Here is a 21622-nt window from a genome sequence, read left to right on the forward strand (position 1 = left end):
CTCCTGTATCAGTCAGATGACCTGCGCAGAAATCATCTGCTTCACTTTCATTTGAGTTCAGTCTCTTAAAAAGACAAAGACATGAAAAAAACTACGGAGCCTTTTTTTTACTGACTGGCTGTTGACTGAAAACCGATCAATTAAAATGGTGAGCTTATTTTGAAGCTCGTTTGTTGCAGCAAATTGGATTTAATTTTTTGTTGTCCTGAGTTCCCTTTCACACAACAATGCAACTGTCTTTGAGATAAAACCAGAAAATACTTCTTTTTTTTCTTTTTAGTTGCCAATAATTTCAAAAGATCAGAGCTTCTTCGCTTCAGAGTTTATAACAAAGAAAAATGAGCACATATTTAAAATGCATTTTATTTTCCTTTTACAAGAAACAAAAGCAGACAAAGAAATAAGATGAAGGGGAGAGGGAGTGGGAAAGCTGTATATAAAGAGATGCAATCTCTGGCGTCCTGAAAAAAATATGTACAATTCAAAATTATATCCATACAAAACATGCCACATACAATAAAAATGATCATTATATTTATTCATATTCCCTAAAAGTATCTCTGCTGTACAGATGCAACATCTCTTTAAAAAGTAGGTGAGGTTAAAAAAAACCTTCAATTTAGCAAACTTTATTAAATTATAAGATATGCAGAGAACTTAAATTAAGATTCAGAGAAGTTAAAAATTATTCAGGCTAAAATCCAGTGAGCGGCATAATGTCTCGTCATGGTCTTCCCTTGAAATAGAAACATACCTCTATACACACATATATATATTTATATTTATATATGTGTGTATACAAAGATAGATATATATTTATATATATCACGGCTTCAGATACTTGATCATTATCTACCACTTTAGAGAAGTTCTCGGTTTATACTATGAGTGCAATTCATTACCAGGTTAAGTATGGGATTAACTTTATGAGTATTACATCAGAACATACATTAGGCCAAGAAACCATTTCACAAGGTTTACCAACACATTCACTTCTATAGGGAAGATAGAAAAAAAATGCAAAAACACTAACAGTATTCTAGGGATTTCAAGATTTTCCATTCAAGAGTATATTAATCCAATTGTAACCGATTAAGGGACAGGTTGTTTTGGTAATCGACAAGCAGTAGCATAAATAAAGAAAAATAAACACGAACAATATTACATAAATACAAATGCTATGCACCATTGTACTGCTTTATGCAAGAAGTGATTTTCATGTCTTAATGACTCTCCACATGAATCCAAACAGTTCTGTAATCACATCAGCTTCTCACACATGATTGGAGAAGGCCAGACATTTTCTCATAGCTATTTTAACAAACTTTTCTCTGAGAGCTTATAGCAAAAACACTAATAGAAAAACAGGTAAATGCAAAACACTCTGGTTCATATACATAAAGATATTAGTTTGCCATTTTACATATATTTATATTTATTTACAGCTTTATCTTTGTTAAAATGATATCCAGTGGTTGATTTTTTTATTTCTTTTCCCAATTTTATTTCTCTACACTTTTGCCTTTATTGATTACAAAGGGGCTGGATAAAGAGTTGCTGTCCCCTAATGCATATACTATATATACAGTTTGTACAACTTTGCATTTTTAAAATCACGTGAGGTCTTAGGTTAGGGGAAGGAGGAAACAAAGTAGTATGGGAAGGTGGAGTTTCAGTAAAGCTCCCTTTAAAGACTTTTTTCATTCATCTTACATAGAAATGAAAACAAATGCCCTTTTTTCCAATAAGTCTTTCCCTGCCATCAGTTCAGCCTCGAGAGGACAGTACCAGCACTAGAAAATTACACTACAGGGGGAAGTAAAAACACTGCAGGCTGTACTCAGGCAGAGGAAGACTTACTACAGTAAAGTTTAACAACAGTCCACTAAATAATACAGGGAGGAAGAGGCATGATTCAAAGTTTAAGGTTTAGTTGTGAAAAGGTTGAGCTGCTGGGGAATAAAAAGCATCAAATGGGACAGTAGTCATGCATCCACTCACTGGGTCTCAACAAGTGGAACTTCAATGTAAGAAGCAACAAGCAAATGTGTACTTGGTTAGTTGTGGACTTTGTAGTCTTCTTCAAAGACTAAGTGTCCTGTGATCCTAGAGCCATTCACTCACACCATTACTGTTTTAAGCAATTTAAAGGGTGGATGTTATTGTGCTTTCACACAGCTAATAGCATGGTTTAAGCTGCATAAATAAAAAGTACAAAAAAAAAAAAAAAACTTAAGGAAAACGCTACATCAATATCCAGGATGATTTGGTGACAGGACACCCGCTAAGCTTCTGATTGTGATTTTAATGCAATATCTTATCAAAACTGTCATATATTTCCTCTGTATAAATAATTCATGAATAATAATTACGTTGGCTCATTTTTGTAAATCATCATCAGCATAGAGTAGATAGAGCAAACCTGCTGCTTAAGATTCCCTGCTTGTCCGAGAAGGCTAAGCCCATAAAAACATTCCCCCTTTCCCCCCAGTTCCACAGTAGCAGTTAACAGTTTTCATACAGAGCAGTCACTTCCCGCTTAATCAATGAGGTAGACTGAGTCCAACTAACCCACCTTGGGATTCCACACAGTCAGAACATCTGGTGTGTCTGGAGACACAGATCAATAACATCTGAAATTTTATATTAATTTACATCTTTTTTTTTTCCTCCATCGATCATATGTAGTTCTTACGCAGAGCCACATCAAGATTGTCTAGCTAGCCAATATCCGTGTTGTCTTCATTGATGACTTGATGGGAAAGTGCCTTTTCTGGGAGGTAAGGGGGAGGTGTGGTTAGGTGGGACAGAAAATAGGTCCGACTTGGAACATAAAAATGTATCATTAGTTCTGTCTTAGTATTTTAAAATGGCTTTTTGTTGAAGCTCGAGGGGAGCTCTGCACTACGAGTATTGTTATCAGAGGGTCAGAATCATTTGGTAGATGTTGAGGATTGTTTTCCAGCCACTGTCAGCTTATTGAGAACAGTCGAAAGGGGGGAAAAGGGTTTTGGCTGAGGAAAGGGTGATTCACTAGTCCAAACATGAGAGTCAGTCCCACCATCAAGCTGCTGCTAATGGAGGTGGTTGGTTGCTTTTATTAATTAATGCTTTTCAAACCTTTGGCTACAGGTGTCACCACGTTAGTCTTTCAATGGTGGAGGCCAGCCTTCCTCCAACCATGTCTTTCAGAACAGCTTATGAACTGGCTATGTAGGAGTCAAAGGCTTTGGCGCAGGTGTGTTCTGGCACCAGTGGGAGGGAAGTTCTCCATTTTTCTTTCTTCTTCTTAGTTCATCCACTTGCGGCAATTCCAAGCTCCACAATGGCAAGGGATCTTGTGCTGATCATCCTCAAAATCAAACTGGTAGTCATACGTCAGCTGGAAAGACAAAAACCAAGCGAAAAAAAATTTAACTTCAAACGCATAACGAGATAGTATATTTATCAATAGTGGAAAGTTCCCTAAAGCACTGCACCTCCTCTCCTTTAGGGATTCTGCGGCTGGAAATGATGATGATCTTGTCTTCCTTATCAAATGTTACAACCTCTGCGACACAGTTGGGAGCACAGGAGTGGTTGACATAGCTGGAATGGAAAGAAAGAAGTGGGTTGAAAACACATAATAGACTCAAGGGTTGTCAGTGATTTGCCCCGAGGGAGCCAGTGACAAAATGAACACTTACCGAGCTGGGCCACCAGTCAGAGTGGCATCAATCACCTGTTCATTGTTGATGCGAAACATGTAGATCCCTCGGTTCTATATTCACACACAGGAAACAGATAAAGATTGAGTCACACTCTATTTTCCATTTTCATATGCAGAATAAAATGTGGTCATCACATCCCTCGCTTCACTTATTCAATTAATATTGCATTCTGTGAATTTTAACCCCAAAGAAATCCTGCTCAGTATTTCATATCCAAGTGCCATTGTTTTATTGATGTACCTGTGCCTCGTAGATCTTCTCACGGCGATTGGCGACCTCATTGCGTATGACGGTACCAATGTACTCAATGACCATAGTGTGCTTCTCCAGGTCCTTGGCAGCATACAGACCCAGGCCCTGAATGCGGGATCTTGCCAGATAGACATTGTTCTTCCACTCAGTCTTCAGGCGCCGATACTGGGAGGACTTGGAGTGGACAAACTGTTTGCTGTATGGCGTGTTGAGCTCACCAGTGAAGGTGCTCTGGTATGCCTTCGACACACTGGTGCTATTTAGAGTGTGGGGCCTGTGGAGTCATTTAAATACAACATAAATATGGGACTGGGCTTTGTACTGAGGAACAACACACTTAGAATGACTACAGCAACAAGCCACAAGAAGTTGGGCTCTACAGTATTAACATGTGGTGGAGACATCATCAATGAGAGTAAACCATGTGTGGCTGATCTTTAGTAGTGTGCTGTGTTTACCTTTTGCACTGTGTGGGAACTTTGGGTTCAGAGCGAGCACAGCCAGTGGGATTGATCATGAGAGGGAGCTCCATCAGAGGGTGACGACCATATCGGAACTGATAGTTCTGGCAGTTCTCCACTCCAGGCAACTAAAGCAAAACAAACAAACACAAATTGCGTTAATCACGCAGTTTTTATATGAATTCATGCCACGGCATGACTGTAGCTTAGGGGCTCTAGTTACAGGGCCGAACTTTCCATTCGCCATGGCTGTTTGCTCAGACCATGAATGCTGCCACATAAACAGCTTCAACAAAAGCAGGAAAGATTATGAACAATGTACAGAGAATGATTTTTCTTCTTTCTACAGTTCTTACCGACTCAGTGATTCGCATGACAGCGTGTACTGTGAGACCATACATTTCCTCTCCCTTGACATGTTCAGTGAACAACTTCAACATGGATGATTCATCTCTGAGTTTAGCCACCTGTTGAACTACCCGCTCCCAGATTCCTACAGACAAGGACAGTGAATAAGAATCAGTTTAGCATTTATTTTAACTCGGATACCATGCCAACAAAGGTGGAGCAGTGTGTGTGTTGTTACCTTCTGGAGTTGTATCGCGATAGTGCAAATCCTCCATGCCATGCTCCAGAACACGCACCTCAAACAAGGGGTAACCGTCATCCTCACTGATGCGGCAGCGGTAGCGGCAGCGCTTGTTGGGCACACGGGTGCTCCAGTAGATGCGTGTGGCCTCATAGCCAACTGGGAAGATGGCAGTGGGCGAGTGGAAGTTGGTCATTTGGGAGGGTAGCAACTGGCCAACAGCATGAAAGATGAGACCGCCAACACGAAACAGGTGGATACGGTCTCCTCGCTGCAAGATGCTGGCAATCTGCTTCACCTCATCACGCTCAATGTAGACACGACGTAAAACGGCAAACGTGCTCAGTTCATCCTCACTGGGGCCCTTCAGCTTATGCTGAGTACACAACATGGTCTTGTCCTTGAAGAACATGCAGCGTGCACGGATGGCACAGGCAAAGTGATAGACATTCGGGCATCGTAGTCTGTTGCAGCTGTTGGTGGCACCCGTTTTCTGGCAGTACGCGCAAAGAGTCCGTAATCCACGACGTAGCGCTACCTCCACATTGATGAGGGCACCCCCCTGGGTCTCATACACCTCTGTGGACCACAGGGCACAATTAAGGTGCACCCACAGGTCCACATCAATGTTAAGCAAGCGGGCAGGTCCATCTGTAGCCCCATCCCCTTCTTCGTGACAGAAACAGCATTTACGTTTATCCCGAGGAAGCTTCTCTGGTCGCAGAGTAATGCGTAAGCGTTCCATGAGCTCAGACACCTCACGGCTGCTCTCTTTCTTAGACCCACCCTTTCGTATTGAGATGACAATCTGAAGACGCTTCCAGCGAATTCCCTTCCATTTTTTCACTTTAGGATGTACCACCTCTTCATCAGGAGACAGAGGCCTGCGCTGCTTGATAGGCTTAGGGGAGGACTCCATGGTGCTGGGAGAATCTTTAGGAGGCTGTGCTGGGTCAGCAGCTGAATCCTCCTCCTTAGCAGCAGGACTCAGATCCTTCTTATCTTCAGGAGGAGAAGTAGGATCAGAAATTGCAGCAGCAGCTGGTGGATCAGTGACAGATTCTGGAGCAGCAACCTCAGACCCTGTAACTTCAGTTGGTTGTGTGACATCAGCAGGAGGACCAACATCCAGTTCAGGTTCAGTCTTGATCTGGATATTGGTGGGCCTGGAAGGAGAGGGGGGTGGAGAAGTGGATTTTTTGGAAGGCTCCGCTTCACTGATTGGAGCTTGAACAGATTGGGGAGGTTCTGGAGGAGATGGTGATGGAGGTGGAGACTCCTCCACTGGTATAATAGGAAGGTGGCGCACATCCAAGTCATTTACGTTGGTTGTGTAACAGTGCTGGACTGGTTTGTCCTCATTTTCTGGGAATTCCTGGGGGAAATTGTACATGGGAAATAAATAATTTTCAAGATAGTACAAGGAATTGAATCAAAAACTAGTAAGTAATACAACAAGAATCCTGTAATGACCAACCTGTTTAATAAGTGCCAGAATGTCAACTTGTTTCTTCAATGTACAGCCTGGTAACGACACATCAAACTGTCTTAGCCAATCATCCTGACTGGGAGAAGCAGCATCTTTTGTAGATAGAGCCCCTGGAAAACATTAAAATTTCAAGATTAGTCTTGCATTTTTAGTTGAGAGGAATCTACGTATATTACTGTTTCCGTTCCAGAGTAGTAATTTCACTACAGTGATGAAAAACAGCAACTCTGATGCTTGTATCTTGAGAAATGCGAGTTGATCAGACTGGCCATGTGAGACAAAAGCAGTCAAGGTTGTTGCATTGTGTTACCTTCATTAAATATTTGAATTTAGAAGCAAATGGCTCAGGATGGTTATTGTATGACTGAGTGTAACAGGCAGGCATGAGAAATTTCTTGACACAGATTTACACAAAGATGCTGTGACCTGTAACCATGAGACAATTCCTAACCCTATGTTTTGACAATAGGTTAAAAAGAAATACCGGACTGGCTGGGTCCTTTCCCTGACCCATCCGCTGCAGGCATGTCAGGGTTTTGGGAAGGGAAAGCCACCTCATAAGAACCTGGCATGCTAATGTTAAGCAACTGGGCCATGGCCATCATCACATGGTTCAGTTTCTGAAAACAAGGTATATACAGTTTTTGTTAATAATACATACAGATCAAAAGATTGAACTGGTTGCAATAATAATGATGAGTACCTTGGCTGCAGCGGAGGACAGTGTGAATGTAACAGACACCTCGTTGTTTTTGGCCTTGTCCCAGTGGTTGGAAGTGGATACTACTTTGCTCTCAGCTGCTTCAAATGGTTTGTTTTCTGGAAATGCTACAAAAGAGGCGAAAGCGTTAATCAGTTTGCATTTTTGCTAGCAAAATGTTGGACAACATTTTAAGAATTGTCTCTCTAAAACCCTGCTATATGTGATCAATGTTGCTGTGTTAGGGGAATAAATTTAGCATACACATTGTTTTAGATCACCTGGAATGGCAGTGCGAGGTATGAGGGGGATGATGGGAGAAATTGCCCTCTCTGTCTCTTCCTCTTTAGGTTCCCGTAGGTGAGGAAAACGCGGCGTTTCATCACCGACATTACTTTCAGGAGATGAAGCTGGGATTATACTTTCAGGAGCATCCTCGTCATCACTCTCCATCCTTTAAAAAAAAAAAAAAAAAAAAAAAGGAGAGAAATTCCAACGTTTAAAATAAATAAATAAAATCAAGGTTTTCACAAAGGCTAAAACAATCGCCTTGTTGTACCTGATGTCCTCATTCTGGTTATGTGGTGGAGTGGGCAGAGCTGCCAGAATGTCTACACTCTTCACCTCCTCTGTAACAGATTCTGTAGGGAAAATTATAGCGAACCCAGTTGTTGTAAGACTGCACATTAGTTATTTATGAAAAACAATAAATTCATGCCCAATCCCTAATTGCATACCCATTGGCTCCTCCGCTGCCTCTGGGTCTTTCTGACCCTCAGATAGCTCCTCCCCAGGTGTCACTCCATTCAGCAGCTTGTGCTGTACTGAAGGTGGAGGAGTAGGTGGCAGGGAGGATGGAGGTGTTGGTGGGTTACTGAGGTTACTCTGTAAAGGCACAAAAAAATATGCTTATAAAACAACATTAATCAACAGCCAACTTGTGTCATAACATGTTACAGTTTACTGTTGGTACATGTTACCTTGGTGAGTAACTGTGAATAATAGTCTGGGATATTTTCCAGCACTGCATTTCCAAAGGATCCTTTGAGTTGGGCTTTGCCATTGGCTGGGCTACTACCAAAAGGGGCAAACAGATCCAAGCTGGCGGTGATTGAAGGCTCCATCAGGGGCAGCAGAGAGAGACCCTTAAGAGTACATAGCCATTAGTCAATCTGTTGAAGAACCTTTTGAAACAATAACAGCAAATTTCATTAAGAAAATTAATGTTTGCCATCCATTTACCTGTTTGAGTTGCTTTATTAAGGCTTCAGCACTTTTTCCAACTTCCTCCTTCTTATTTTTCTTCCGTGCATTAGGCCCTCGATCTCCAGGTGCCTTAGTAGTGCGCTTTGGCTTTTGTAGAGGACCCCTTTTTGTTAGAGACTGCAGGTCCTATAAAGGATTGAGAAACATCAACAACAGTGGTTGTTTCCCTACATACAGTACAATTGGTTTAAAAACAACAAATGGACTAAAGAGAAAATACATACCTCCATATTGCGTGGAGTTCCTTGAAGTTTTTGCTCCAGCATTGCTAATTTACTGTTGATATGGCCATTGATCTCATTGTGGATACCTTCGGAAGGTCTCTGAGCACTAAGCTGAAGGTTCTTAGTGCGCAGGAGTTTCTGTAGTAGTTGCTGTCCAGTCTCAGATCTTGGGCCTTGAGTTCTAGGGTCTCCAGCATTCATAAAGCTAGCATTATTCCCAGACATAACCATTTCACCAGGTGCTTCTCGCTTTATAGCACCACGATGAGCCTCTGCTGCACCATCACACTGAACCTCCTTTGGCTCCTGTTTAATGTTCTGTATGGTCATCTTGCATACGTCCCCTTCTCTAGACCCATGCTGTGCACGAGCAAGATGGCTCTCTGTAACCTGCTGCAACTGTTGCTGAATATTCATGCCTTTTTGAGGGCCATTGGACATAACTGAAGCTGCCTGAGATGTTTCACTGGCTGATGTTTGAATTTCTACTTTCAGTCCCGGACAATCAAGTGGACTTTTTGCTCCAGGTGACCTGAGTGGAGATGCTTTGACTTGGCTGTATGGGCTTCCCCTTCCAGCCCTGTTGTCAACTACAGAAGGTGAGGAGACATGGGATGAATGGGGTGAGGCTGGGTGGACTGGGCTCATTCCAAAGGGTGCTCTAGGAGAATATGCATGGGATGGAGAGCCCTGGATGCGGCCTCCAGCAGCAGTCATTAGTGCTTGTTGGTTCTGGTTAGGAGTGGGTGGGCGCATACCTATGGCTTGATTCAACACATGCCGTTGCGGATCTGCAGGAGAGTTAGCCAATGGCTGACGTGGAGATGTTGGCCTTATCATACGCCCTTGGTCCATGGGAGAATGTGGCACTGGTATCTGGCCTCTCATTATGTGTTGCTGCATCATTTCCCCCACTTGTGGCTGCTGTTGCCCAGTGACCATCATTCCATGCTGTATCTGAGGAACACCACCAGGTTGTTGGCCCAACTGTGGTTGATTTCCCACTGGACCTTGCTTCCCTATGGCTCCATATGGCATCTGTTGGACTTCCATTCCTTGCATCTGCTGCCCAACTTGTGACATCTGACCTGGCGGCATGTGAGACCTCAACTGACTTTGTTGTTCCTGACCCATTGATGTCCGCAGCATCTGGCCCTGTTGGAGCTGCCTTTGTGCAATCATGGCCTGTATGTGCTGTATCTGCTGGTTTGGGGGAAGATTTCGGAGCTGAGGATTCTGAGCAATTGCAGCTTGGATGTTGATAGGGTTGCGTATTTGCCCAAGTTGAATGCCAGGCCTCTGTGCCATCATTCCTTGCTGCTGGGCTCTCATCATGCCCATCATGGCCTGTTGTTTTTGCTGCTGGGCAATGAGAGCTTGCTGTTGCGGACTATGGCCCATCACAACAGGCTGTGGTTGGCCGGGATGATTCTGGATTATGACCTGCTGCTGTATGCTTGGATCTGACTGTTTCATGGCATTTTGAGTTGATTGCTGTTTCTGAGCCAAGAAATCAACTGGTTTGCCTTCTTCTTTAACAGTAATCAAAGTGGGTTTGTCTGCACCAAGGGAATCTTGCCTCTGGATATCGAGTGGAATTTGTTGCTGCTGTTGTTGGAACAAACTGGATTGTTGAGTTCCAACTAAACTTGTTTTTTGCTCAGGAACAGACTGGGGATTTGATTGTTGCTGCTGTGAAATATAAACTTGATTTTGATGCTGTTGCTGCTGCTGCTGCTGCTGTTGTTGTTGCTGTTGTTGTTGTAACTGCTGTCTTCCAAAATCAGTCTGATGATCATTTCCTGGGCCTAAGTGAGTCATCTGATTGGGAGTAGAGGGTCCACTCTGCTGTGGTGGGGTTCTTGGAACAGGGCTCAGAATCCCTCCCTCTTTGGGGCCTGAGTTTTGGTTGTCTGAAGCACCCTGCGGTTTGGGTGTGATACTTCCTGCTGAAGGAGAAGAGCCCATTCGTGGGGTTGAGGGTTGGGAGATGACTCCTTGCTCTTGAGTAGACTGGCCAATCAGTTGGGTAGGTTGTCTTTGCTGTACCATCTGTTGTTGCTGGAGGTGTGTCAAATTCTTTGCAAGATTCTGATTCTGCTGCTGTTGCTGTTGTTGTTGCTGCTGCTGCGATGCAATCATCCGTTGGGTCAAAATGTTCTGTTGTTGTGGAGTCATCTGGGCCTGGGGACCCCGGAGTCCAGGATGCCCTGGAGATCCAACCAGTCCTGGCTGGCCCATCATTAGCTGAGGCCTCTGCTGCTGTGAATGTACAACTGGCTGGTTCCCCATAATTCCTGGTTGAGCTGCCATCATGGCTTGAGCATGGTTAATTGGCTGGCCACCTACAAGGTTCTGTGGTGGTGGAGCCACAGTCTGGCCTCCAACCATTCTTTGTGGAACCTGCACCATATTCTGCTGACTGACCTGGTTGCCAAGAATTCCCTGTTGAGAGTTTCCTTGTTGCTGGGCCATAAGTGGGTTCCCTATCATACCGGACTGTGGCTGAGCAATTAAGCCGGGCTGTTGATTTGGGTGTGGCATTGATTGCTGGCCCATTACCTGTTGCTGTTGTTGGAGCTTTGCCATATGCATTCGATGTTGAAGCTGTCTTTCTTGGAGAAGCCTGGGGTCTGCACCTTGCATTCCAGGTCCCTGTGGAAAGAATCCTGTTGGAGCTCCAGAAGGACCTGGGGCCCTTACACCACCTGCTCCAAGAGCTGCAGGAAGCTGAGGTTGAGTTCCTCCAATAAAAGGCTGCCCTTGAGGCATCCTGACTGGCATTCCTCCTTGTGGCATCATACCAGGGTGCTGGCCCATTACTGTCGTGCCTTGTTGGCCCATTATCATCTGGCCAGGCATCTTTGGAAACATGTGAGGGGGGCCCCCCTGTCCAGAATGACCTGGGGTAAGAAGACCTGAGCCTTGCTGATGCTGCTGCTGCTTGCTTCTGTACTCTGCAATAAGATTGGTATGCTCCTTCTGCTGCTTGCGAACCTGGAACAAAATAATTATAAATCAGGTATGAAATTCAAAATCAATATGTCAAGTGCCTTAGTGCAATGAAGAATGTGAACAAAAGATTTTTTCAGATTCTCAAAATGTACACACCTGGTCAAGCTGTTTTTGAATTTTGCTTTGCTCTTCTGTAACCAACTTCAGTTTCTCTGCATCTGCTTCAGCAAACTCCCTGCCAGCTTTTTTAGCAGTGCGTTGCTTAGCACACAGTGCCTTGCGTGATTTACGGTGAACTCCAATTTGTTCCTCCAAAAATTTCAACTGCATTTGGAGTAACTGCTGGGTATGAAGAAGCCATTCTTCATATTGGTGTTGTTCTGCATCATCTGGGACAAAACATATTGGTTTTATGTCCATATAAGAATATGACACCAACAATACAGTACCTTTCCAAATGGTTAAATGGTTCTGCCAAAAATGAGTATCAGTTCAACATACTGATGATTCCTTGCACAAACTGTGGAGGGTTTGGTCTTGACTGGGTGGGATCACTGGTTTCTCCCTCCTAAAAATAAGAAGCAGGAAAACATCTAGATAAGTAAAAATTGTGCTCCAAAAAAAAAAAAGAAAGAAAGCACACACATACATATTTATTAAGTGTTTAACAGTACAGGGCGTTCGGTACGAATACATGCGTGCACTGAACATGCCGTAAATATTACCACACTAAAGCATAGCAGAATTACTTATATATATATATATAAATATATAATAAAAAAGTATACCTTTGGAGGTACAGAGGTGAGCTGAGCTGGGTCTGTGCCCGGGGCAGAGGCTAGCCTCTGAGCAAGAAGGGAAACTTGTTGCCTGAAACAAAACACAAATGTATAATGTATAAACTGCAGATCTGGATTGTAATCTGCAAATCCACACACACACACAAATATATAAAAGTACACTAGAATTAGGCTCTACATAGTCTCCAACATATTCTGTATTTTCTTAAAGGAGGCATGAAATCTGAGCAAAGCAGACACTCTCAAACGAAGAAAAGTTTCTTTGGGCCACTTGGGGGCAGTAGAAAAAAAGAAACATATTTGTAGCCACCAACTCCTACGGGAATGTTCTCATTAGCTGGTGAATGCTTCACTGATTTCACCACATGGTACCCACTGACTGCATATACCAGGCATAGATGTCTGGTAGATGTTGATATTTAACTGCTACCTCAAAATTGATTGTGTGATATTTTCCTTAAAAGCTTATTTAATGTCTGAACACCGTCACTATCCATAACAGCTTCTCAATGTTTTTGCCATTTCTTGTGGGACATACATATCTACTGATGAAGAAGCAAAATCGTTTTCACTCATTTCTGTTTTATCACATTTAGTGTTTGCTTTAATGATTTTTTTACTGCTAAAAAAGTACCTGTTAATGCCAGGAGGACCAACCATTGGATCTTGGGCTAACACTCTCTTAATACCCTTAAGTGCCACCATCTTTGCTTTTGCAATCGGGTCCATGATGTCATCAGTAGCAAATTTGTCTAAATCTGCAATGAAAGAATAACAAAATACATTGACATTATGAAAACAGCATTAATGCACAGACTAATGACAAAAGACAAGCAAGCTTCGTTACCTTTATCTGGGAAGAAATTGTTGGCCAGCGGTGACTGTTTAACTACTGGCTGTTGCTGTGGTTGATGACCAAGACCTGTATGGATCCCTGGCTGCACCATCCTCATCATAGGCTGCGGCTGCTGAGGCTGCTGAGGCGGCGGCGGCGGCTGCTGCTGCTGCTGCTGCTGCTGAGCAATGGGCATCTGAGGTGGAGGTGCCATTCCAGGTACGATGATCCTTTGCTGCTGTTGCTGCAACAAGTGTGGAGCACGAGGTACCATCCCTGGTTGACCCATCATTCCTTGGGGTGGTGGACGATGGTGGTGCTGCAGCATTATCTGCCCAGGTGCCTGTGGGCTTGGCTGTTGATTTGGGAGGCCAGAAAAATGAGAGGCCATGCCTCCCTGGTGGAGGGAGCTGAGTTGCTGCTGCTTCTGTAATTCCTTCTTCTCATGCTCTAGCAGATCTTGTATTAGAAGAGGCAGTTCGCCATCTAGAGAGCTTTCTACTTTTGCCAAGTCTACAGCAGGAGAATGGTGTCCCCCTACATCAGGTAGTCCCAGTGGATCATCACCAATGTCTGTATGTGGAGCAGATGGAGAAAAAGGTATTGAGTCAGTCTGTCCTGGCAGGGGGTATGGTAGACCGCCCAGTCGAACAGAACTGAGTGAAGCTGACTGGTTTTCTGCTTGTGCAGTCTTGACTGATGTTGTGGTCCCACCAAGAAGCATTGACACAGCTTCACCCATTTCATCTTTCACTACTGCCTGCCCAGTCTGAAGCTGGGGGGTGACACCCCTGTCTTCTACTTTGACTGTGGAGGCATCAGCAGTTTCTGCAGAATGTGGCAGTTGGGTAGCAGAACTGCCTGCAGTGGCACTGTTAGGGGCTGTTGTGAAAGAAGTCTGCCCTTTCTGCACTTTCTCTTTCTCTTCAACTTTAACAAGTTTAGAGCCAGAGGAAGATGGAGGTACTTCACTCTCTGCTTCTACCAACCTCAATTGGTCTGAGAAGACATCCTTAGGGTCTCCTTGGTCCAGTTCAGGGTCTGTATAAGCTAGCAGGTCAAACTCATCACTATTCAGCAAGTCATCTAGATGTGGATCATTGGTTTCAAGGTTATCCAAATTGCCCAAGTCATCATCTCCTTTGTCAGGGTCCAGGTCTAGAGCCAAATCATCCTCATCCTCTACACCTCCATCCCCTGGCCCCCCTGCAAGTCCCTCAAGATCAGGCACTGGCAGGTCCTCATTGTTTTCTCCTTGGGCAGCCTGGGGTTCGGAGACTAGGCTTGACGGCGGAAGCTGATGCTCCGTGCTTGGAGTGTTGCCATGAGCAGTAGCCTGGGACTGCAGGTGGGGCTGTTGTGGCACTGGACCTGAAGACTGCTGAGGCAATAAAACTGATAGCCCACCCTGCTGTAACCCAAGATGTGACTCACTGCCCCCCTCTGTTTGAATGCCAGCAGCTTGAGCAATGGGATGTTGCTGAACATAAGGTGCTGCTAGCTCTTGCTGTGGAAAGAGACGCGGTCTGGGCTGGGGTCCACGAGGCATAAGTTGGGGTCGTAAGGATAGCCTCTGTGAGTTGTGTCTCAATTCAATGAACTGGGGTGGGGGTCCCTGACCCATTGGCTGCATGGTCTCTCCTCCATGTCCTGGTATCATGCTGTGAGGGTTCCCCATGGTCTCCATACCCTGGATGTTAACAGCAGGGTTAATATTGTGCCTTATGCCAATAGCCTCTAATCCAGGCTGGGGAAACCTTCTTGGGCCTGTTGCCTGGCCCTGCCACTGTGGCGGGAATGGTGGACGAGCAAACATGGTCTGAGATCTGATGGGTCCTGGTGACCTGAAGTAGAGATGCACAAAAGAAGATATATTATCAAATTTAATTAATAATGCTTGCTGAATTATAACAATCACAATTCGTGCCCTAAATAAGAAATTTAGGGCACAAATTAATTCAGTAGTATCAGTGTGTACTATGTAATCCTGGCCCAACTTTGTCACCAAATCATTTCCTTGAATAGTACTACATAATGTTTTATATGGTTACCTATGACATGCTCTAATTTTAACAAACCAAAATGACCAGATGCTTACATTTCTTGGTTACTAGCATAACATAATAACAGTAGATGAAATTCTTTAATTGTGGAAGTGAGTCATGTGTTATTGTTTCACACCAATTATGAGTCTTTTTCAATTTTATTCTTACCTTAGTGCACTAGGATCTATGATGGCAGGGGTTCCTGTAGGTGGTGGGCGAATGAGCTTGTCCTCTATACCTCCAACAGGCATGGGCACCTTCCCAGCCAAAGAAGCCTGAGCTCCAGCTGTAGCAGCACGATCCTGAAGCAAGTAATAAAAAAGGCAAAAATAAATGAATGTAGCATTACAATTTACCATCTCTAACTTCTGAACAGATAGTCACATTATAGTATCATACAATTGAGTTTATATAATATGAACTTGTAGACAAGAGACTGGGACTTTGATCAAGATAGTATCTCACAGTACTGGCAAGCTGTTGCAACTATTTGTTGCTTATTGTTACCTGTGGATAAGGTGGTGGTGCTCTATGAGCCTTGCTGTCCTGCTGAAAGGCCCCCATCTCACCTCCAGACCAGCCAGGGGATACACTACCAGCAGCAGCAGCCTCCTTCTCTTGTCTCATGGAATTTCTTTGCATTTGTTGTCTGATTAAGAATTCTCTCAGTCTCTGGCGCTAAAATACACACAAACTCCTGATTAGCAAAACATCCAAAAGCTACATACAGTGATAGCTTACTTGCTAATATGATGGTACCTGTCTATGCTTCTCCACGTCAGAGGGGCTGAGGCCTACTAATGCAGGGTCCTGTACTACAGACATTTCAGGCATTTCTTGAGTCCCTGGCAATGAGGGCTGATGAGGTGTATCTGGAGGGCGGACAGCTTGAAGTTCTTGAGATCCAGAAGGAGGTGGTACACGAGAGTTAAAGCTCTCAGGCCCCATTGTCTGTGGAGTTTGTGTCTGTGGTTGCTGTAGCTGATCCTGTACTATCTGACTCTGCTGTTGGGGTATCCGAATTTCAACTGCGCTGGGGCTGCGGTTGAAATTAGGAGCCACTGATGGTTTACCAGAAAGCGGATCTCCTAAAGAACTGTTGGTAGGGTGGGAAGGAGCCTGATTCGAATGAGGAGAGTTTTTGTAGCATGTGCTTCCCTCTGGGGCAACAGAGGAGGGACGGGGAGGTTTGTGGATGGTAGCAAAATGGTCTCTAGATTGTGGCCTTGAAGGTGGCTGAGAACAAGGGTCTGGGGATTGGAAACGTGGGGTAGCAGGAGACTGGACACTGTAACCATCGTTGGAGAGACCACCAGGAGTGTGGGGAGACTGAGAGCTACCCTGGGACTGTGGGCTGGAAGGCACTCTAGGGCATAGTTCCTGTTGTACTACAGGATGTCTCTGGGGCCCAAGAGAACAGCCGTCGCCCGACTGTGGTCTCGGAGCTTGTGGCGGGTGAGTGTGGGAATCAGAGAAATTATGTGAGGGAGACTGTCTGTAGCCTTCAGACGGATGGCTAGGGGAAGCACCAGGATGAAGTGCACCGCCTTCCCCTTGGTGCATCCTTGGTGTCAAAGGTGCCTTGAATAACCCATCACCAGAGTCTAGCATCCCTGCAGGGGAGCCAGTCGATAGATCAGGTCTTCCAACTACAGAGCGTGGAGAAGGTGCACTCATATCAGTCCTGTACTGCCCTGTGCTTGCAGGGGAGGAAGCAACAGCTGACGGTGATGGAGAGGAACCATACTCTGGTCGTCCCATCCCTTGCTGGGCTCTAAATTGATCTCCGAAGTGAGTATTGTGGGGTGGTGAGAAGATGGGTGAATCCCCAAGCCCAGCACCTCTTGAATGAGGACTTTCTGGAGGTCCTAGGGACTCCTGAGAGCCTTGTTGTGATTGCGGTAGATGACCCTGTTGCTGCTGCAGTTGTGATCTGAAGTAGGGGTCAACCTGCTGAGCCCGTCTGGGGGTTCCAGGAGTTCCTGGTTGCATGTCAAAAGGGCCAAGACTGGCTGGCCGTCCCTGAGGAAGACCCTGTGGGCCGGAAGTTGAAAAACCTGAGGAAGAGGCCTGTAAGGGGGTGGCCCCAGCATGGGAGAAAGGTGTGGTTGGGTGAGAATGGGGTGACTGAGAAGGAAGCTTAGCCAAAGGATCTGTTCGGATTTCAGCTGACCCTGGGGTCTTAACAGGTCCATCTGAGAAAAATACAGAGGATGATCCTGAATCTGGAGGGAAGGGAAATGGGCTTTCAGCAGAGCTGGGCTGAGAAGAGATTGATGTAGAGCCTGAAGGCGGAGGGATCTGGAGGTGTAAACTGGGCCGTTCTCCCTTCACACGTCCTGGCTCTGGTTTAACTGGCCTGCACACCTGGCTCTCTGCCTGCTGTATGAAAAAAGGTACAGAGGAAACTTGAATGTCCTGCACGACTCTAATAATAGACATATTCATTCATCTTGACAATAAAAAGGATCTAAATATTTTAACTCACCTTCTGTGCCTTGTTGATCCTCTGAGCAGCTCGGTTATCTTTGGCCTTTTGCTAAAGAAAATAAAAGGAAAATGTTAATGTTATTACTGTATATTATACATCTACAATAAGCTCTTATTCCTGCAAGGGAACAATTGTTAAGTTCATATTAACCATTTTAAACAAACGGGAAGGGGAGAAAAAAGAAAAAAAAAAACAACCACCAAAAAACCCACCAGATATGGAGCCTTGTCAGCAGCTGACACCTTCCTCCAAATCTTCATGATTTGCTTACAGCGACTGGCCCAGTCTGTAACAGAAACATTATATTTTCTTTAATTAATTTCATTTTCAACAGTTGCTCCCCATCCAATTGCGATATATATCTTGTAAGACAGTTTGATCTAATTTTAGGTTTTTCATGGACATGCAGAATTTCTTCCAAACCCACCTGGGTAGTCCTGTTTGAGACTGGGAAAGTTGGTGTTGGCATAAAGCACAGGGGAAATGGTTGATAGTTCTCCCAGCTCTTCATCTTTCTCCCATCGCTGGAGACTTCGCTGATTGTAGGACAGCCCATCACCCTCTGCCTCAGTGGGGGTTGGTGGGGAAGATGGGGTTGCTGGGGTAGAGGGAGTAGCCCAGGGGCTCTCCTCACCCCCATCTGGACTGAACAGTCCTCCTCGGTCCCTGTACAAAACACAAGAGAATATTATCTTCTACAAAATACTGACCAGGGCTTACATGTGTTAACATAAGACTGGAAAATGAAAAGCACTAGGCAATTCAAAAGAATGTCATACCGCATGTCAAAGAACGGTGACTGAGAGAGGCTAGGAAAGGCATCCATCATTCCAGCTGAGGGCAGGGACCCTGCAAGAAATTTGCTCTTTCAATCTCAAGCTGTGCTTTACTTAAAGACTGTACACAAATAAATTTAAATGTAATGGTGTATTGATATGATCATCTGAAGATATCTCTTGTACATACCTGAGAGGAGAGCTCTCTGTGGCAGAGTGCTACGACTGAGTTCTCCCTTACTGCCCTCCAAGATGGGCTTCATTCCCCCCAAAGAGGAACCGTCTGAAACTCCCAGAACCTTCCTGAAGAACTGCTCTGAGTCCTGACTTTCAACCCCTTGCGGAAGATCTGTGACACATGAACAGCAACATGTAGGATATGCAGATAACAACAGATATTAAATCTTAACATTTAAATTTTTGTAGATTACATATCAAAACATCTAATTCCTTGGGGGAATATACCTTCACTTTTTTCTGCATCAGAATCATGAGGTTCAGTTGAAGCCTGGTCCTTCAGCGATGAGGATGGTGCAGATACTCCTAAAAAATGTGCAATTTTAAAACCAACTTGGAATTACTTCATGAGTTTGACAATAAACGAGCAATATCTGTTTCCAAATAGGTCCTTACCTGCACCTTCTCCCTGAGCTTGGGGGGCTTCACCCCCCTCTAGCTTGACAGGAAAATTATCTTCCACCGCACGATCCTTGGCCTCAGCTAATGAGGGAAGCACAAAGGTCACATCTTCTGTATTACAGAATCACAAAAAAATTTGCTACTTTTCATGTGTCACGGGTCAAGTTAGCGTTCTTACTCTCTGGGGCAGGAGTTCTGATCACTGATGGAGCTGGTAATGAAGGTCGGAGCAGGCATGAGCCTGGCCTCTGCCCTGGGGGTATCATCACAGCTTTCTTACTTAGGTCTATCAGCGTCTTCCCAAAGAAAGCCTCCTGTAGTGAATTACAAACATTTAACAAATGTATATCATTATTTATGAACAGAATACTGTACACTTAATTGTTAGAAACAAATGACAGAAAACAACCTGAAGATAAGCTGGAAACATGTCCTCAAGTTTGCTCTTCTTTCTGCCTCGACGTTTCTTGGCCTGTTCCTCGCCCTCCACTGGTTTAGGATCCATTATGTTATCTGTGTCAGGGTGGGGTCCTATACATACAAAACCATTCAATTTTCCAAAATTTACAACATTCACATAAGACTAATAGTCTGTTAGCACACATGCTGCATGAACAGAGGGGCCTTATTCAAATCAATAAGGGGGAACCATTACACACAGGGGTAGGGGTGTCTGAACACACCTGTATGATGACCCCATTGTGTGTAAGAAAAATTTAATTTCTTTCATAAAAAAAAAAAATTCTAAAGTGGAAGAAATTAAACTTCAGTCTACTGTTGTCACTAACCTTCCTCAATGGTTCTTTCTATTGGCTGTCCATCTAAAGTAGTCTCTCCAGCTAGCTGGGCAAAAAATTCTTTCTTCATCCGTGTGTGACACTTCCTTTGTCGGACCATGAAGCCTCCAATTCCTGGTACACATTTATTAATAAAATAATCCAAAATATTTCATAATGTTCAAACTTTTATGTGAATGTTATAAGCTGTTTTGTTAAATTCAAGATAGCTTACCAGGCCTGTAAGGTTTTCGTTTCCTTTTTTTGCTGTCTTCTGTCTCTTCTGCCCCCCCCTTGAGACCGTCACAGTCAGCCATGCCTTCAGTGCCTCCCTCAGCACCTCCCTCCCTCTCGACACCATCTCTGTCAGGGCTCCCATGGTTCTCCATCTTGGATTCACATTCCATGGGCTCCCCACAGCCTTGATACACACAAGTGTGTTATTTTAAATAGAGCAAGACATTAACGATTATTAACCATTATTGACACACAAATGGTTTAACAGAGAGTACACACACCTTTTCCATCCTCCCCTTCTCCTTCGACCTCTCTCAGATCTACACCATCAGGACCTCCTTCACAACACAAAGTGCCAAGACGGGAGCGACGTTGACGTCTCTTGTGCAGGGGAGACATGGAGATTGTGCGAAGTAGGGACATGCCCGACTCTGTGAGCCACACGCCCTCCAACCAGTAAAACTGGGGTTCTGTAAAATGACAATTGGTAATCTGAATGACTTATAATAAAACAAAGAAAAGACAACTGCACAGATTCTGCATAATATATAGTAGATGTACACAATTATTTAATGTAAAAAGAAAAAGAATCCACTGACCTGGCTCTTTGATCTTTATTGAAGCCATTATAGCTGACTCTACTACTATGACCAAACAGAAAAAGCAAAAGAAAATCATGTCATCAGTACAGAAGGGAAAACTCTGTACATATTTTTTTAAACATCTTCAATACATCTTCATGTTTAAAGTAGCATCTGAGACTTACCCACAGGTTTTGGAACATACGGGGTGCAGGATGTACAGGCAAAGCCCTCATCAGAGGCTTGTTCCACCTCATCCTCTGTGTACAGACTCTCACAGACAGCATGGACCCATCTGCACAGGCACACACAAATACATTGATACACATGCTTTTCATCACCAATCACACCGCATATTAAAGATGATATGGAATAATTCATGATATGAAAAATACATGAATAATACATTCCCCACTTGTCTTCATTAGCTGTGGTCTCATGAATACCTCAGGTTATGTGTCTTGTGTGTGCATGTGTAGTTCTAATGAGCAGCACCCACCGATCACAGTACTGACACTGCAGCAACAGCTCTTCCTCCATGAAGTTCTCTCTGCATACTGGACAAGAGACGAGGCTGGCACATGGGCCACAGTGGGTGTAGTTGTTCTGCCACTCACAGTGGAAACCTGGCGAGTTGGAACCACACTGCATACAGCACACACACCTGCACAGACGCAGTGAAGCACACTGTAACGACTATACAGCGAACATGGAAAATTTTAAAACAAATATAGTTGCCAACGTGAGACATATAGCAATTTCTCTGTTGCAGGTTTATTTTGTTCATGCAGCAGAA

The 21622-nt window shown here is 44.2% G+C and overlaps 1 protein-coding gene across 1 annotated transcript in view; it reads right to left on the reverse strand.

Moving 5' to 3' along the window:
• Positions 1–345: 345 nt before the first annotated feature.
• The window catches only part of kmt2d (lysine (K)-specific methyltransferase 2D), a 33314-nt gene continuing 12037 nt past the window's right edge, over positions 346–21622 (reverse strand). Inside the window, exons 17-55 of the mRNA XM_029505417.1 lie at positions 21326–21490; positions 21012–21121; positions 20845–20889; positions 20527–20715; positions 20244–20429; positions 20021–20143; positions 19642–19763; positions 19411–19546; positions 19227–19313; positions 19059–19136; positions 18784–18942; positions 18597–18666; positions 18245–18483; positions 18030–18103; positions 17815–17865; positions 16086–17708; positions 15834–16004; positions 15495–15628; positions 13294–15125; positions 13081–13204; positions 12435–12516; positions 12148–12214; positions 11803–12035; positions 8692–11688; positions 8444–8593; positions 8182–8346; positions 7939–8086; positions 7761–7842; positions 7483–7655; positions 7205–7329; positions 6986–7121; positions 6490–6611; positions 5010–6387; positions 4780–4916; positions 4421–4551; positions 3951–4236; positions 3687–3760; positions 3480–3588; positions 346–3382 (exon numbers count right to left, since the gene is read on the reverse strand). Of these exons, the coding sequence (XP_029361277.1) occupies positions 3290–3382; positions 3480–3588; positions 3687–3760; positions 3951–4236; positions 4421–4551; positions 4780–4916; positions 5010–6387; positions 6490–6611; positions 6986–7121; positions 7205–7329; positions 7483–7655; positions 7761–7842; positions 7939–8086; positions 8182–8346; positions 8444–8593; positions 8692–11688; positions 11803–12035; positions 12148–12214; positions 12435–12516; positions 13081–13204; positions 13294–15125; positions 15495–15628; positions 15834–16004; positions 16086–17708; positions 17815–17865; positions 18030–18103; positions 18245–18483; positions 18597–18666; positions 18784–18942; positions 19059–19136; positions 19227–19313; positions 19411–19546; positions 19642–19763; positions 20021–20143; positions 20244–20429; positions 20527–20715; positions 20845–20889; positions 21012–21121; positions 21326–21490 (12406 nt within the window). The 3' untranslated portion in view covers positions 346–3289. The remainder of the gene's footprint in view (positions 3383–3479; positions 3589–3686; positions 3761–3950; positions 4237–4420; positions 4552–4779; positions 4917–5009; positions 6388–6489; positions 6612–6985; positions 7122–7204; positions 7330–7482; positions 7656–7760; positions 7843–7938; positions 8087–8181; positions 8347–8443; positions 8594–8691; positions 11689–11802; positions 12036–12147; positions 12215–12434; positions 12517–13080; positions 13205–13293; positions 15126–15494; positions 15629–15833; positions 16005–16085; positions 17709–17814; positions 17866–18029; positions 18104–18244; positions 18484–18596; positions 18667–18783; positions 18943–19058; positions 19137–19226; positions 19314–19410; positions 19547–19641; positions 19764–20020; positions 20144–20243; positions 20430–20526; positions 20716–20844; positions 20890–21011; positions 21122–21325; positions 21491–21622) is intronic.

Source organism: Echeneis naucrates, chromosome 7, assembly GCF_900963305.1.
Source record: "Echeneis naucrates chromosome 7, fEcheNa1.1, whole genome shotgun sequence".
Taxonomy (NCBI): domain Eukaryota; kingdom Metazoa; phylum Chordata; class Actinopteri; order Carangiformes; family Echeneidae; genus Echeneis; species Echeneis naucrates.